Source organism: Bubalus bubalis, chromosome 1 (assembly GCF_019923935.1).
Source record: "Bubalus bubalis isolate 160015118507 breed Murrah chromosome 1, NDDB_SH_1, whole genome shotgun sequence".
In the NCBI taxonomy this organism is placed as follows: Eukaryota; Metazoa; Chordata; class Mammalia; order Artiodactyla; family Bovidae; genus Bubalus; species Bubalus bubalis.
Genome location: NC_059157.1, coordinates 86,771,322 through 86,785,696, shown reverse-complemented (window position 1 = coordinate 86,785,696; position 14,375 = coordinate 86,771,322). Strand labels below are relative to the sequence as shown.

The following is a 14,375-nucleotide window of genomic DNA, read 5'->3' as shown; positions in this document are numbered from 1 at the left end:
CATCACTTCATGGCAAATAGATGGGTAAACAGTGGAAATAGTGTCAGGCTTTATTTTGTTGAGGTCCAAAATCATTGCAGATGATGATTGCAGCCATGAAATTAAAAGACGCTTACTCCTTGGAAGGAAAGTTATGACCGACCTAGATAGCACATTAAAAAGCAGAGATATTACTTTGCCAACAAAGGTCCATCTAGTCAAGGCTATGGTTTTTCCTGTGGTCATGTATGGATGTGAGAGTTGGACTGTGAAGAAAGCTGAGCGCCAAAGAATTGATGCTTTTGAACTGTGGTGTTGGAGAAGATTCTTGTGAGTCCCTTGGACTGCAAGGAGATCCAACCAGTCCATCCTAAAGGAGACCAGTCCGGGTGTTCTGTGGAAAGACTGATGCTGAGGCTGAAGCTCCAATACTTTGGCCACCTCATGTGAAGAGTTGACTCATTGGAAAAGACCCTGATGCTGGGAGGGACTGTGGGCAGGAGGAGAAGGGGATGACAGAGGATGAGATGGCTGGATGGCATCACCGACTCGATGGCCATGGGTTTGGTTAGGCTCAGGGTGTTGGTGATGGACAGGGAGGCCTGGTGTGCTGCAATTCATGGGGTCATAAAGAGTTGGACATGACTGAGCGATTGAACTGAACTGACTGATGGTAGAAATCAACAACATTGTAAAGCAATTATCCTCCAATTAAAAATTTAAAAATAAAAGATAAAAAGGTACCCATCTCTATAGTGAACATCCAAAGAAATTATAAAACTCTTAAAGGTGAAAGCACATGCTGTGTTGTATCAGAAACTTAAGGGTTGCTGTTGTTTTGAAGATAGTGCTAAGAAACAGGGAAAGAGCTCTTCAGGTCCTTAAAATCCTGTCACTCATATGATTACAGGCAACACCTACCTAGGAATTTTTTCCCTAGTAGGGAATTTGGGCTTCCCTCATAGCTCAGTTGGCAAAGAATCTGCCTGCAGTGCAGGTTCGTTTCCTGGGTGGGGAAGATCCCCTTGAGAAGGATACAGCAACCCACTCCAGTATTCTTGCCTGGAGAATCCCATGGACAGAGGAGCCTGGCAGGCTACAATCCATGGGGTCATAAGAGTTGGACACGACTTAGTGATTAAACCACCACCACTAGGGAATTTACTAGCCAAATGTGTTGGTTATTCATTTTAAATATTTTGGTCCTCCATTTTATTTTAAACTCAATCACTGAAATTTCCCCTGCCCATGATACCAAGTTGAAAAAAAAAAAATAATAAAAATAAAAAAAGCCTCCTCTTAAATGCCTGGAAGATTCTCTGAAAGCATGGTTTCAAATGCTAAGTCAAAAACAGCAGAAGGTGATGTCATTGTTTACCTGACATAAATTCTGACTCTTAGATAATATTATTGGAATAAAGGTGATTAAAGAATGGCTAATTCAGAGACACAGAATCCATAAGTTAAGTGAGCTTCCAGCTACTAAAAATCTATTAGATTTGGCTATTTTTTTTTTTTTTTGTAGTTAGTGAAAAATGAAAAGGTTAGCTGTTTATATGACCCTTGGCCTCAAAAGTCCTGCAGGACCAGTCCTGCACCAAGTTAGTCTGGTCCTTTTAAATCTAACTGTTCCATGACCTCTTGGCTTGTCTTTTTCATTGGCTTTTCATTTTTCTTCCCTAACAATCTAATCTTTCAATCATAGGAAGTATGATGCTTTGGAGTTAATGATCTTTGCTTTTTCTGCATATATTATAATAATTGCTAGGGTCTCTCACCTAGTCAGAGAATAATTCAAAAAATATTTATTTACATCAGATATCCATAGAGTTAGTGGACTTAATATATTTTATGTAAAAGTCTTATAAATTCAGAACATTTCTTCAATTTGTAGGAATTCAGATGGTAGAAGTTGTGATCCCAGAATAATATTACCAACATAAAGTATTTAATAGCTTGAACACCAACTTACCAAAAATGATTTCAAAATGAATTGAGAACAGCTTTCTGTACTAAACTATTATGTAGCAGCTGCTGTGGGCTAGGCATAGGGATTGAACTCTGATCTTTGGCAAGTCTTCTACATTGGCAGTAGAATTCTTCACCACAGAGCCACCAGGGAAACCCAGGTATTATTCTTAGCACTTTTCAAATAATAACTTATTTAATAATTATAAATAACAACAGAATGAGGTAGGTATTGTTATCACTAAGAATGGTGCAACAGAGGTTAAAAGGTTAAATAATTTGCCCAAACCTATATAGCTAGTAAGTACCTGTAAGAAACATGCTCACCAGCCCAAAACCAATGGGTGGACTTGTAGACATGAAGTACAGCCAAAGTGCGAGTTTTTAACTAAGGTCTTGAAAACTTTTAACTAAGGTCTTGGTGTCTGGTGGGTAGGCACACCCAGAACGATTACAACATGGAATTTATTCCCTAACTCACAGGTTTCCACCCTCCCCCCACCCAGCTCCTTATTGGCTGTGTACTATGTGGCATACAATTTTCGCGGACTTCGCCTAAGTTTCATTATTTCCTTATAGGGTACCCTTCTTTCTCCCTTCCCAACTTACACCTGCATTTTTCAACAAAGGCTTTCTGGCTAGTAAGAAAGCCCAACAACCTGTTTTCTTAGGGACCCTCCAGGTGCCATTGAACTGTGTCAAGTCTGCAAGACATTAGTCAAGTTTAGAGAGAGAGTGAAAAAGTTGGCTTAAAGCTCAACATTCAGAAAACGAAGATCATGGCATCTGGTCCCATCAATTCATAGCAAATAGATGGGCAAACAGTGGAAACAGTGTCACACTTTATTTTGGGGGGCTCCAAAATCACTGCCAATGGTGATTGCAGTCATGAAATTAAAAGACGCTTACTCCTTGAAAGGAAAGTTATGACCAACCTAGATAGCATATTCAAAAGCAAAGACATTAGTTTGCCAGCAAAGGTCCGTCTAGTCAAGGCTATGGCTTTTCCAGTGGTCATGTATGGATGTGAGAGTTGGACTGTGAAGAAGGCTGAGCGCCAAAGAATTGATGCTTTTGAACTGTGGTGTTGGAGAAGACTCTTGAGAGTCCCTTGGACTGGCAAGGAGATCCAACCAGTCCATTCTAAAGGAGATCAGTCTTGGGTGCTAAAGCTGAAACTCCAGTACTTTGGCCACCTCATGCAAAGAGTTGACTCATTGGAAAAGACTCTGATGCTGGGAGGGATTGGGGGCAGGAGGACAGAGGATGAGATGGCTGGATGGCATCACCGACTCGAAGGATGTGACTTTGAGTGAACTCCGGGAGTTGATGATGGACAGGGAGGCCTGGCGTGCTGCAATTCATGGGGTCTCAAAGAGTCAGACATGACTGAGAGAATGAACAGAACTGAACTGAGAGTCAGGGCACAGACAATGGTGGAGTCCTATCTCTTTAGGATTCAGTCTGATCTCTCTCCCCAACCCTAACTTTATCTAAAGAGTCCAGGCCTCAACTTTGTCATGTTCCCAACTTTAGCAATGGCACCCTACTCCAGTACTCTTGCCTGGAAAATCCCATGGGTGGAGGAGCCTGGTAGGCTGCAGTCCATGTGGTTGCTAAGAGTCGGACATGACTGAGCGACTTCAGTTTGACTTTTCACTTTCATGCATTGGAGAAGGAAATGGCAACCCACTCCAGTGTTCTTGCCTGGAGAATTCCAGGGACAGGGGAGCCTGGTAGGCTGCCATCTATGTGGTCACACAGAGTCGGACACGACTGAAGCGACTTAGCAGCAGCAGCAGCAGCAGCAGCAAGTTTAGCTACTTCAGAACTAGTTACTTTGTCTTGAAAATGGACCACTTCAAGTTTATATTTCTTACAGTACCAAAGCCAAGATTCACACTCAGATACTTTGACTCTAAAAGATGGTGAATTTACTAGTACACCATTGTAAGTTTTGGCTAAAATTAAGATAAAGACGTATTCAATAAAGTAGCAGAGAGAAGCCTTGAGAGGGGAGTTTCCAGTGGCTCGAATTCGGGAGAGCTGACAGAACTTTTCACCTTTGTTTGAGTTTCTGTTTTAATCCCTATGGCAGTACAGCATGCTGTTCCCTGTCAAAGCTCTGCCCAGTGATAACCAAAAGTATGCTTCCATTTAGTATAGCTATCGCAGTTTAACATAATTGTAAACATAATTTACAACATCAAATATTTTAAAAAGAGTTTTTAAAGAGAGAAAAATTCAAGAAGCTTAACAATGTTAAGCTAGTAAGTATACATATTAGATTCAACAATGACTGAGGTTTGTAGATTTTATTGTATCCCATATTTATTTCCTTAATAGTCTCACTCCATAGAATTAATCCTCCCCAACTCCCTACTCTACCCCCTCACTAAGGGTTATACTGGTGGGAAACAATGTATTCCTTCACTTTGTCGATCCGTCTATTCATGGCCTTCTAATTCCTAATGGCTCAGATGGTAAAGAATCTGCCTGCAATACAGGAGACATGGGTTTGATCTCTGGGTCTGGAAGATCCCCTGGAGAAGGGATTGTATTCTTGCCTGGCAAGTCCCATGGACAGAGGAACCTGTCAGACTACACTCCACAGGGTCTCAGAGTTGGACACAACTGAGCAACTAACACTTTCTTTTTTCAAGAAAATAAAAAGAGCAGATTCCCTTCTATCACTCACCTAGGTGTCTACTTAGTTTCTGGTGTAGGTTTTTAGGGATACTTCCCTGGCAGAACTGTAACCATTTGAAACTCCACCACCTACATATACGTACATACATACATACATATAAATATTTACCAGTAGTAGAAATATTTTCCTATTTAAAACTATTTCCACAATTAGGTAAGAAATTATATTGAGAATTTCTCTTTTCCTACTTATAAGCTTAGAATATGTTCCTAGAAAAAAAAATCTAGCTAATAATTTCTCATGCTGTATTTTTCTGAAGAAAGTAGTCACTCAGTATTTATGGTCAGAAAGCAAAAATTATATCTACTAATAAATGTGTTGTATTTTTAAGTGTATTCTATAAAAGTATTTTATATTTTATAAGATTGTAGTAATGCACACAAATCTACAAACTGCATCATTTAAAAGAAATGTAACATATCCATTGTCTCTGAGGAATATGTGGCATTACGTATTTTTAATCCATTTCAGCCCCTGTGAAATTACATAAGATAATCAACATTGTGGCACCAATTCATCAAGAAGGGTGAAATTTCACTATATTTTATTTATGTATTTAATAAGACTTTTATAACTAAGGTGACATTTTACTTTTGCATAGCTTAGCAATGCATTGATATCAATATATTCATTTTTATTTTTAAAGTGTACAGATAATTTATGATACTTTAATAATCAGAGAATATTACTAATTTAAAATTCTTGGGGCATGCATTAAAATGACCTTCACATTTAGATTTAATATTCTATTGGTTTCAAATCAACAATGGGAGAGAAAGTGAGAGGTGAAATGTGGATAAACTCAAAAATATCTTCCTTTAGAGACAAATGTCAAGTAAAACTTGAACTTTCCTGTATAACATTAGCACAGTGACTTTCAAAGTTCCATACTGAAGCTCCCCTGAGACAGCAAACTTGATGGCCCTAAAGTGATGCACCTTTAAATGTTCAAGAGTTAAAGCAAATAACACAACTTTTGCTTATAAATCCTCAAAGAAACCTTTAGCTGCTTTGATTTCCTAAGGACAAATTATGCCTAAGAAAAATTTGCCAGGTCTCCAAACCAGGGCTGGTGGTTGCATGTCAGGAATCAATGTGATTTTTGAGAAAACATACATTCTCTGTAAGCAGCTGACAAATAATTATACTAAGAAAGAGAAACTTTTCCTTGACTGATATCAAAGACAAGCAACATTGATCACACAGAATTTTGTATATCCACTTCTTTTTCTAAAATTTAGAATAAAGAGACCAAAAGGATTGAAAATAGGATTTTCAAATGCAAAATGGACAGACTTACTGGTACATGCCATGGAAGGTGGGTCTTTTTCAGCTCGAAAGTAACCCTTTTCACACTGACAGACAGAAGTCGCTTCCACGTAGGTTAAACTGTGTGGAGGACACTTTGAACATTTTGTGTTGCCAGCAAACGCTTTATAGAATCCTGGTCTGCAAGCTGTGAACACAGGAAAAACAATTATTTTTTATTATTGCTAGAATTATTTTATTTGCACATGTACAACACATTTTAAATTATACACTTTGGAATTCAGTTCACACATACACAGAAAGGTCAATACATGCTAATATTAATGAATGAAATAGCTATTCATAATTAAGTTATACAATGGGGAATCATATTACATTACAACTAACTGATCATATTATCACCTCAACTTTTTGTAACTGCCACAAGCTAGACATGGGCTTTAGTCTTCTTATATGCACAATTCTTAGCATATTTTGAATATATAGTTATTATAGATGCCTGAAGACTTAAATGAGTGAATGAATAATAATTAATTCACTGATGTCTAATATGCAGCTACTTTGTAAGTGGAATGAGCCTTCTATTTATCTTTTAGTCAGTAGTTTTAGGTTTTGTTTGTATTTCTGTTAAAAATGGGATCAGTTCAGTTCAGTTCAGTTCAGTCGCTCAGTCGTGTCCGACTCTCTGTGACCCCATGAATTGCAGCACGGCAGGCCTCCCTGTCCATCACCAACTCCCGGAGTTCACTCAGACTCACGTCCATCGAGTCAGTGATGCCATCCAGCCATCTCACCCTCTGTCGTTCCCTTCTCCTCCTGCCCCCAATCCCTCCCAGCATCAGAGTCTTTTCCAATGAGTCAACTCTTCGCATGAGGTGGCCAAAGTACTGGAGTTTCAGCTTTAGCATCATTCCTTCCAAAGAAATCCCAGGGCTGATCTCCTTCAGAATGGACTGGTTGGATCTCCCTGCAGTCCAAGGGACTCTCAAGAGTCTTCTCCAACACCACAATTCAAAAGCATCAGTACCTAAATCTTCAGAACTTTTAAATTATTTTCTTATGCACCCCTTCTTTCTCTACCACTTCCTTTTTCTCTATTTATAGAGTATGTAAATTTCATTTCTAAAGAAAAACAGACCACCAAAAATAGGAATGTTTCCCAACATTATGTCAATACTGCAGAAGGAAAGTTTAGTATTATTTGATTCAGTGGTTTCTAATGTTTTCTTTTAGGAGAAGTTATTCAGATATATACAATCAGGTTAAACATTCACTGTGGTATCTATTCCTATATTCAAAATATTCATGCTTTTGAATTTAACATGCATCTAATATAACATAACAGATATGCTTTTTGTATGGATATTTACTTTAAATGTCATTTAGAAATTTTGCTTATTCATACCTTTTATTTCTTCTTCTTCAAATATTATTTTCCTAAAATGCCAACACGCTGTTGTGTAGATGTATGTTTACATATGTATGACCAGAAGGATTTCATACTGTTGATTTTTCAATACTGAGATAATATCAATAAACTGTATATTATTTTTATCAATTATCAACTATAGGATGAAAATTTCTCCATGTCAATGGCTGTAGTTTATTGTAATATATCTGCAGTATTTGTATCAACAATCCCTTACTTGAAAGAAATACTTTATAAACTATGCTGCAGTAAACATCCCCATGTTGATACTTACATTTCTGTTCCTAAGAGTAGGAGTTCTGGGCCAGGGTATATGTATAATTTAACACTTATTTCTATGTTACATTTCTAAATATATTTCAAAAGGTCAAACAAATGTAAGTGAGCACCCTAATCTTCCCCCCCTACTAATCCTATCATTAATATTAGTTACTCCTTTACCTTCTGACAACACATGGAATTAAATATTGTTACTTCAATTGAAGCTTCCTAAATCCCACTAATACTGCACATTTTTTCATATTTTTATTGGTCCTTTGGTTATGAATTCTTTTATATCCTTTGTTCGTTTTCTACTGGTTGCTTGTATTTTATTAACTTATAAGCAGTATTTATTAGCAATATCAATGTCATGTGTGTCATTTTTAAAAAGATTTTTTTGATGTGGAATATTTTAAAAATCTTTATTGAATTTGTTACAATATTGCTTCTGTTTTATATTTTTGGTTGCAAGGCATATGGGATCTGAGCTCCCTAACCTAAGATTGATCTACAACCTCTGCATTGGAAGGCAAAGTATTAACCACTGGACTGTCATGGAAGTCCCTGTCATTTTTGTTGTGTGTGTGTATATATATATATATATGTATATAATCAATTATATATATATATAATCAATTTTCTAATGACCTGAACATAAATGTCACATTCACAATAGTTGAAAAACTATAAAATGGCATGAATTTAACCAATTAAGTGAAAGACCTTACAATGAATATTACAATATTTTGATAAAGAAACTGAAGACAACACAAACACATAGAAAGACAGCCCATATTCCTGTACTGCAATAATTCACTAAAATGTCCATACTACCCAAACCAACTATAGATTCAATGCAATCCCTATCAAAATTCCAATGGCATTTTTCACAGAAATATTAAAAACAATTCTAAAATTCATAGAACCACAAAAGACCCCAAATAGCCAAAGCAATTCTAAGAATAACATTGCTAAAGGCATCAGATCAGATCAGATCAGTTGCTCAGTCGTGTCCGACTCTTTGCAACCCCATGAATCGCAGCACACCAGGCCTCCCTGTCCATCACCAACTCCCAGAGTTCACTGAGACTCATGTCCATCGAGTCAGTGATGCCATCCAGCCATCTCATCCTCTGTCATCCCCTTCTCCTCCTGCCCCCAATCCCTCCCAGCATCAGAGTCTTTTCCAATGAGTCAACTCTTCGCATGAGGTGGCTAAAGTACTGGAGTTTCAGCTTTAGCATCATTCCTTCCAAACGAATCCCAGGGCTGATCTCCTTCAGAATGGACTGGTTGGATCTCCTTGCAGTCCAAGGGACTCTCAAGAGTCTTCTCCAACACCACAGTTCAAAAGCATCAATTCTTCGGTGCTCAGCCTTCTTCACAGTCCAACTCTCACATGCATACATGATCACAGGAAAAACCATAGCCTTGACTAGACGAACCTTTGTTGGCAAAGTAATGTCTCTGCTTTTGAATATGCTATCTAGGTTGGTCATAACTTTCCTTCCAAGGAGCAAGTGTCTTTTAATTTCATGGCTGCAGTCACCATCTGTAGTGATTTTGGAGCCCCCAAAATAAACTGTGACACTATTTCCACTGTTTCCCCATCTATTTCCCATGAAGTGGTGGGACCAGATGCCATGGTCTTCATTTCTGAATGTTGAGCTTTTAGCCAACTTTTTCACTCTCCACTTTCACTTTCATCAAGAGGCTTTTTAGTTCCTCTTCACTTTCTGCCATAAGGGTGGTGTCATCTGCATATTTGAGGTTATTGATATTTCTCCCAGCAATCTTGATTCCAGCTTGTGTTTCTTCCATGTTTCCTGATTTCAAACTATACTATAGAAAGTTTAGTCGCTCAGTCATATCCAACTCTTTGTGACCCCATGGACTGTAGCCTACCAGGCTCCTCCATCCATGGGATTTTCCAGGCAAGAGTACTGGAGTGGGTTGCCATTTCCTTCTCCAGAGGATCTTCCTGACCCAGGGATTGAACCCGGGTCTCCCACATTGTGCTGCTGCTGCTGCTAAGTCACTTCAGTCGTGTCCGACCCTGTGTGACCCCATAGATGGCAGCCCACCAGACTCCCCCGTCCCAGGGATTCTCCAGGCAAGAACACTGGAGTGGGGTGCCATTTCCTTCTCCAATGCATGAAAGTGGAAAGTGAAAGTGAAGGCGTTCAGTCGTGCCCGACTCTTAGTGACCCCATGGACTGTAGCCTATCAGGCTCCTCTGTCCATGGGATTTTCCAGGCAAGAGTATAGGAGTGGGTTGCTATTGCCTTCTCCGCTCCCACATTGTAGGCAGACGCTTTACCGTCTGAGCCACCAGGGAAGTTAACTATACTATAGAGTTATACAAATTGAAACAGTATAGTGTCAGTATAAAAAAATATACATAGACCACTGGAACAGAATAGACAGCCCAGAAATAAATTCCTAAATAAATAACTAATATTTGACAAAGAAGCTAAGAATTCTCAATCAGGAAAGAATAGTGTCTTCAATAAATGCTGTAAGGAAAACTGGTTAACCACAGACAGAAAAGTGAAACTGGACCTGACTAGACACTACTCCTTGGAAGGAAAGTTATGACCAACCTAGACAACATATTAAAAAACAGAGACATTACTTTGCCAACAAAGGTCCGTCTAGTCAAGGCTATGGTTTTTCCTATGGTCATGTATGGATGTGAGAGTTGGACTGTGAAGAAGGCTGAGCATCGAAGAATTGATGCTTTTGAACTGTGGTGTTGGAGAAGACTCTTGAGAGTCCCTTGGACTGCAAGGAGATCCAACCAGTCCATCCTAAAGGAGATCAGTCCTGTGTGTTCATTGGAAGGACTGATGCTGAAGCAGAAACTCCAATACTTTGGCCACCTCATGAGAAGAGCTGACTCATTGGAAAAGACCCTGATGCTAGGAGGGATTGGGGGCAGGAGGAGAAGGGGACGACAGAGGATGAGATGGCTGGATGGCATCACAGAGTCGATGGACATGAGTTTGGGTGAACTCTGGGAGCTGGTGATGGACAGGGAGGCCTGGTGTACTGCGATTCATGGGGTCGCAAAGAGTCAGACACGACTGAGTGACTGAACAGACTGACTGAGACACTACTCACAAAAGTTAACTCAAAATGGATTAGAGACTAAAAAATAAGATCTGAAACTGTAAAACTTTTAGAAGAAAACATAGAGGAACATCTTGATATTGGTCTTGGCAATGATTAAAAAAAGAAAAATATTACAGCAAAAGCACCAGCAACAAAAGCAAGTAGCACTACATCAAACTAAAAAGCTTCAGCACAGCAAAAGAAACAGGTAAAAATAATGAACAGGCAACTGATAGAATGGGTCAAAAGATTTGAAAATAATATATCTGATAAGCTGATAATACCTAAAGTATATAAAGAGCTCACATAACTCAATAATAACAAAAACAAAAAAGTACAGTTAAAAAATAGGCAGAGGAACTGAATAGATCTTTCTTTAAAGAAGACATACAAATGGCCAACAAGTACAGGAAAAGATGCTCAATACAACTAATCATCAGGGAAATGCAAATGTAAACCAAAATGACATGTAGTCTTAAAACTGTTAGAATGGCAGTTATCAAGAAGAGAAGAGATACCTGATGGCAGGGATGTAGAGAAAAGGGAACTCTTGTGTACTGTCAGTGGGAATGCAAGTTAGTGTAGCCAATATGGAAAACAGTATGGCCGTTTCTCAGAAAACTAAAAATAGACCTACCAAGTGACCCAGCAATCCTATTTCTGGGTATATATTCAAAGGAAATGAAAAGAGGATATGAAAAAGTTACCTGCACTACAGCATTATTGCAGCATTATTTGCAATAGCCAAGATATGGAAAAAGTCAGTCTCTGTCAATGGAAGAATGAATAAAGAAGATATACAGTAATTTTATATTTTAGTTTAGAGTGACACTACCATTTGGGGGGATTATTTGGTACCATCTACTACAGAGGAACATACACATTTCTTCTGACAATGCCACTCACTGGCATATACCCAACAGAACAGCACAAATTGAAAGTAGCTTCTCTCCCCACAGGCAGTCATACAAGTTCCATCGCTGAATGAGCTATCACGCCTCCATTTGATTTTCATTTTCTGCAATTTTGTTGACATGCTGATAATTCTCATGTGATGTGTTTTCTCCTCCCTTGCTTTGCCCTTGTTAGTGTAAACCTTCTATATTCTCTTACTCATTTTGGTAAGTGTGCTGAGGCAATGGAGATAAATAAATATGTTCAATCAACTATATTTTACAAAATTTACACTTCACTAAATTTCTAATTCTATAATTGAAGTAAATACATTTAATTGAGAATAATGAAATTACAAAATTATTGATGAGATATTTATGAAATGATTTTTTAAAAATTTTCTGCTGCCATTTACTTACTGATAAAAGTATCATGAATGCTAAAAAATAAAATCAATGCAATTTGGTAGCAGGGATCTATAAAATGCAAAATATATAAATATATAATGTGTAAAATATATAAATATAGACTATGTAAAACATATAAATATATAATTACAAAATAATAAATAATCTAATACACAGCCTATTAAAAATACATTTATGATTTGAAGAACTTTAAGTGGTTGCCTAAAATAACAACAAAAGGTTGGCTATACATTAAAAAGTACAAAAAATTTTTATAGAATAGCATGTATTAAAGGTTCATACAATGAGTATAGTTATTGAAATAACACTAATATTAATGAAGTACATACCTTGCCATATAATTTCGCTTATTGATATCTGAAATTTCAGAAAATTAAATTATCTGGGTATTGATAGGAATACAGTTGAATAGTATTTCACACATACACACACACACACACACACATGCATACACACACAGAGGTTTGTCTGCTAAAACAAAATCAAGAAATGTGTGACCTGTCCTACACATATTATATTTCAAAAATTGAATTGTTAAGCTATATATTGGAGAAGGCAATGGCACCCCACTCCAGTACTCTTGCCTGGAAAATCCCATGGACGGAGGAGCCTGGTAGGTTGCAGTCCACGGGGTCCTGAAGAGTCAGACATGACTAAGTGACTTCACTTTCACTTTTCACTTTCATGCATTGAAGGAAATGGCAACCCACTCCAGTGTTCTTGCCTGGAGATTCCCAGGGACGGAGGAGCCTGGTGGGCTGCCGTGTATGTGGTCGCACAGGGTCGGACATGACTAAAGCGCCTTAGCATAGCAAGCTATATATTACTAGCAATGTTCAATGTTTTCTCTACTATCAGAGAACTTTAAGACAAGGAACCATGAGAAATCCTGGTTGGCATATCATGCTGTGCACTTCTCACCATCTGATGAAATATTCAATTGTGTATTGTCTGACAGGAGCTAATATTAATATAATTGACTGCTTTTCCTTCATAGGTGCTCAATAGTCTGTAAGTTTAGATAAACCTGAATGACTTATTAGTAAAATATGTGATGTGCATCATTTCTAAAACATTAGAACTCAGGAAATTTAATAAACTGGGATAGGCAGTCTCATTACTGTTTTCCTAGATATTACTCTGAAGTCATAAAAATTAAAATTTGCTGTCATGTAAGCAGAGAAGGCAGGGAAGATCAGATAATTGAAAAATAATAACAAAAGGAAAACCCCTAAAACTTAAGGTTAAATAAGCACAAATATTTTGTGTTTTTCAGAATAATTTATTAATAAATACTGAAGGAAAATTTCAAGACCAAATACAAGTCTACTAATAATAAAATGTGGATTATTCTTCAAGATATTCAACCTAATTTTCCTTGCAAGGGAGCTACTATAAAGTCCTCATGAAGATAATATACATAAACTGTCCTGTCGTGAATTCTAATTTCTTACTTCCACCAAAGAAATGTTTAAAGTGGACTTTCTCTTGAATCTGAACACAGTACCCCCCCACTTCCCCACCCCAGCAACTGTGAGGGCTCGGGAAAGTAAGTAGAACCAAGTCTAATGGAGAAACCCAAAATTTGTGGTACTATCAAGCTGGTTATGAATTTGCCAGTCTTTCCCCCTTGTCTCCTCCCTGTTTTCCCCGGTGCTTGGGCTGGAGCCTCAACTGAACGGACTGGACATCTGGAAGTGCCCAACAGCTCACAGAGCTCCAGCTCACCTTGTCTCTGGAAGTGGGAAATGTTCAGGAGAGAATTAGGAATATGGAAATCCCTTCCCTCTTTCTCTCTCTCTTTTCCTGTTCTCTCATGCCCAGACCTCAAGTAATTGTGTTGTAGGCTGGTGGTGGTGGTCGGTAATGGGAGCTCACAGAAGACAAAATTCCCAAGAAGGAAAATCCTTCTTCCTCCTTCACTGAAGCTGTGGTTCTGAGAGGGTGGAGTCAACCTTCATTGCATTTTTTTCCTTCTGTTCTCCTCTCACTTGGTCTTGGATGTAGATCCAGTTGCAGAAGTGCACAGCAGAGTAGAACAAAGAAAGCCCCAGCTAGCTTTCTAGACAAAGGACCTTGAAGAGGAGTTTGAGGGATTCAGAAAGTACTAGGAAGAACACAGAGAGACCAGAGTCTGGGAAAGCAATCCCATACTTGTTTATGAACCTCTGGGCTTGTTCCCTAACTGCACATACTTGGAACTGATTCTTTTCAACATACCAAAGACTTTGAGAAATGAACCAAAAGACTACTACCCAGGTCTCAGACTAGAAGTTTTAAACTTTTGGTTAGGTAAAAGAGATGACATCAATATAGAAGAAAG

General features: G+C 38.2%; 1 protein-coding gene across 1 annotated transcript in view; it reads right to left on the bottom strand.

The window, feature by feature from the left end:
* The window catches only part of EPHA6 (EPH receptor A6), a 1,039,321-nt gene that overhangs the window by 581,499 nt on the left and 443,447 nt on the right, over positions 1 to 14,375 (bottom strand). The window contains exon 4 of the mRNA XM_025282417.3: positions 5,958 to 6,113. Within this exon, the coding sequence (XP_025138202.1) occupies positions 5,958 to 6,113 (156 nt within the window). The remainder of the gene's footprint in view (positions 1 to 5,957; positions 6,114 to 14,375) is intronic.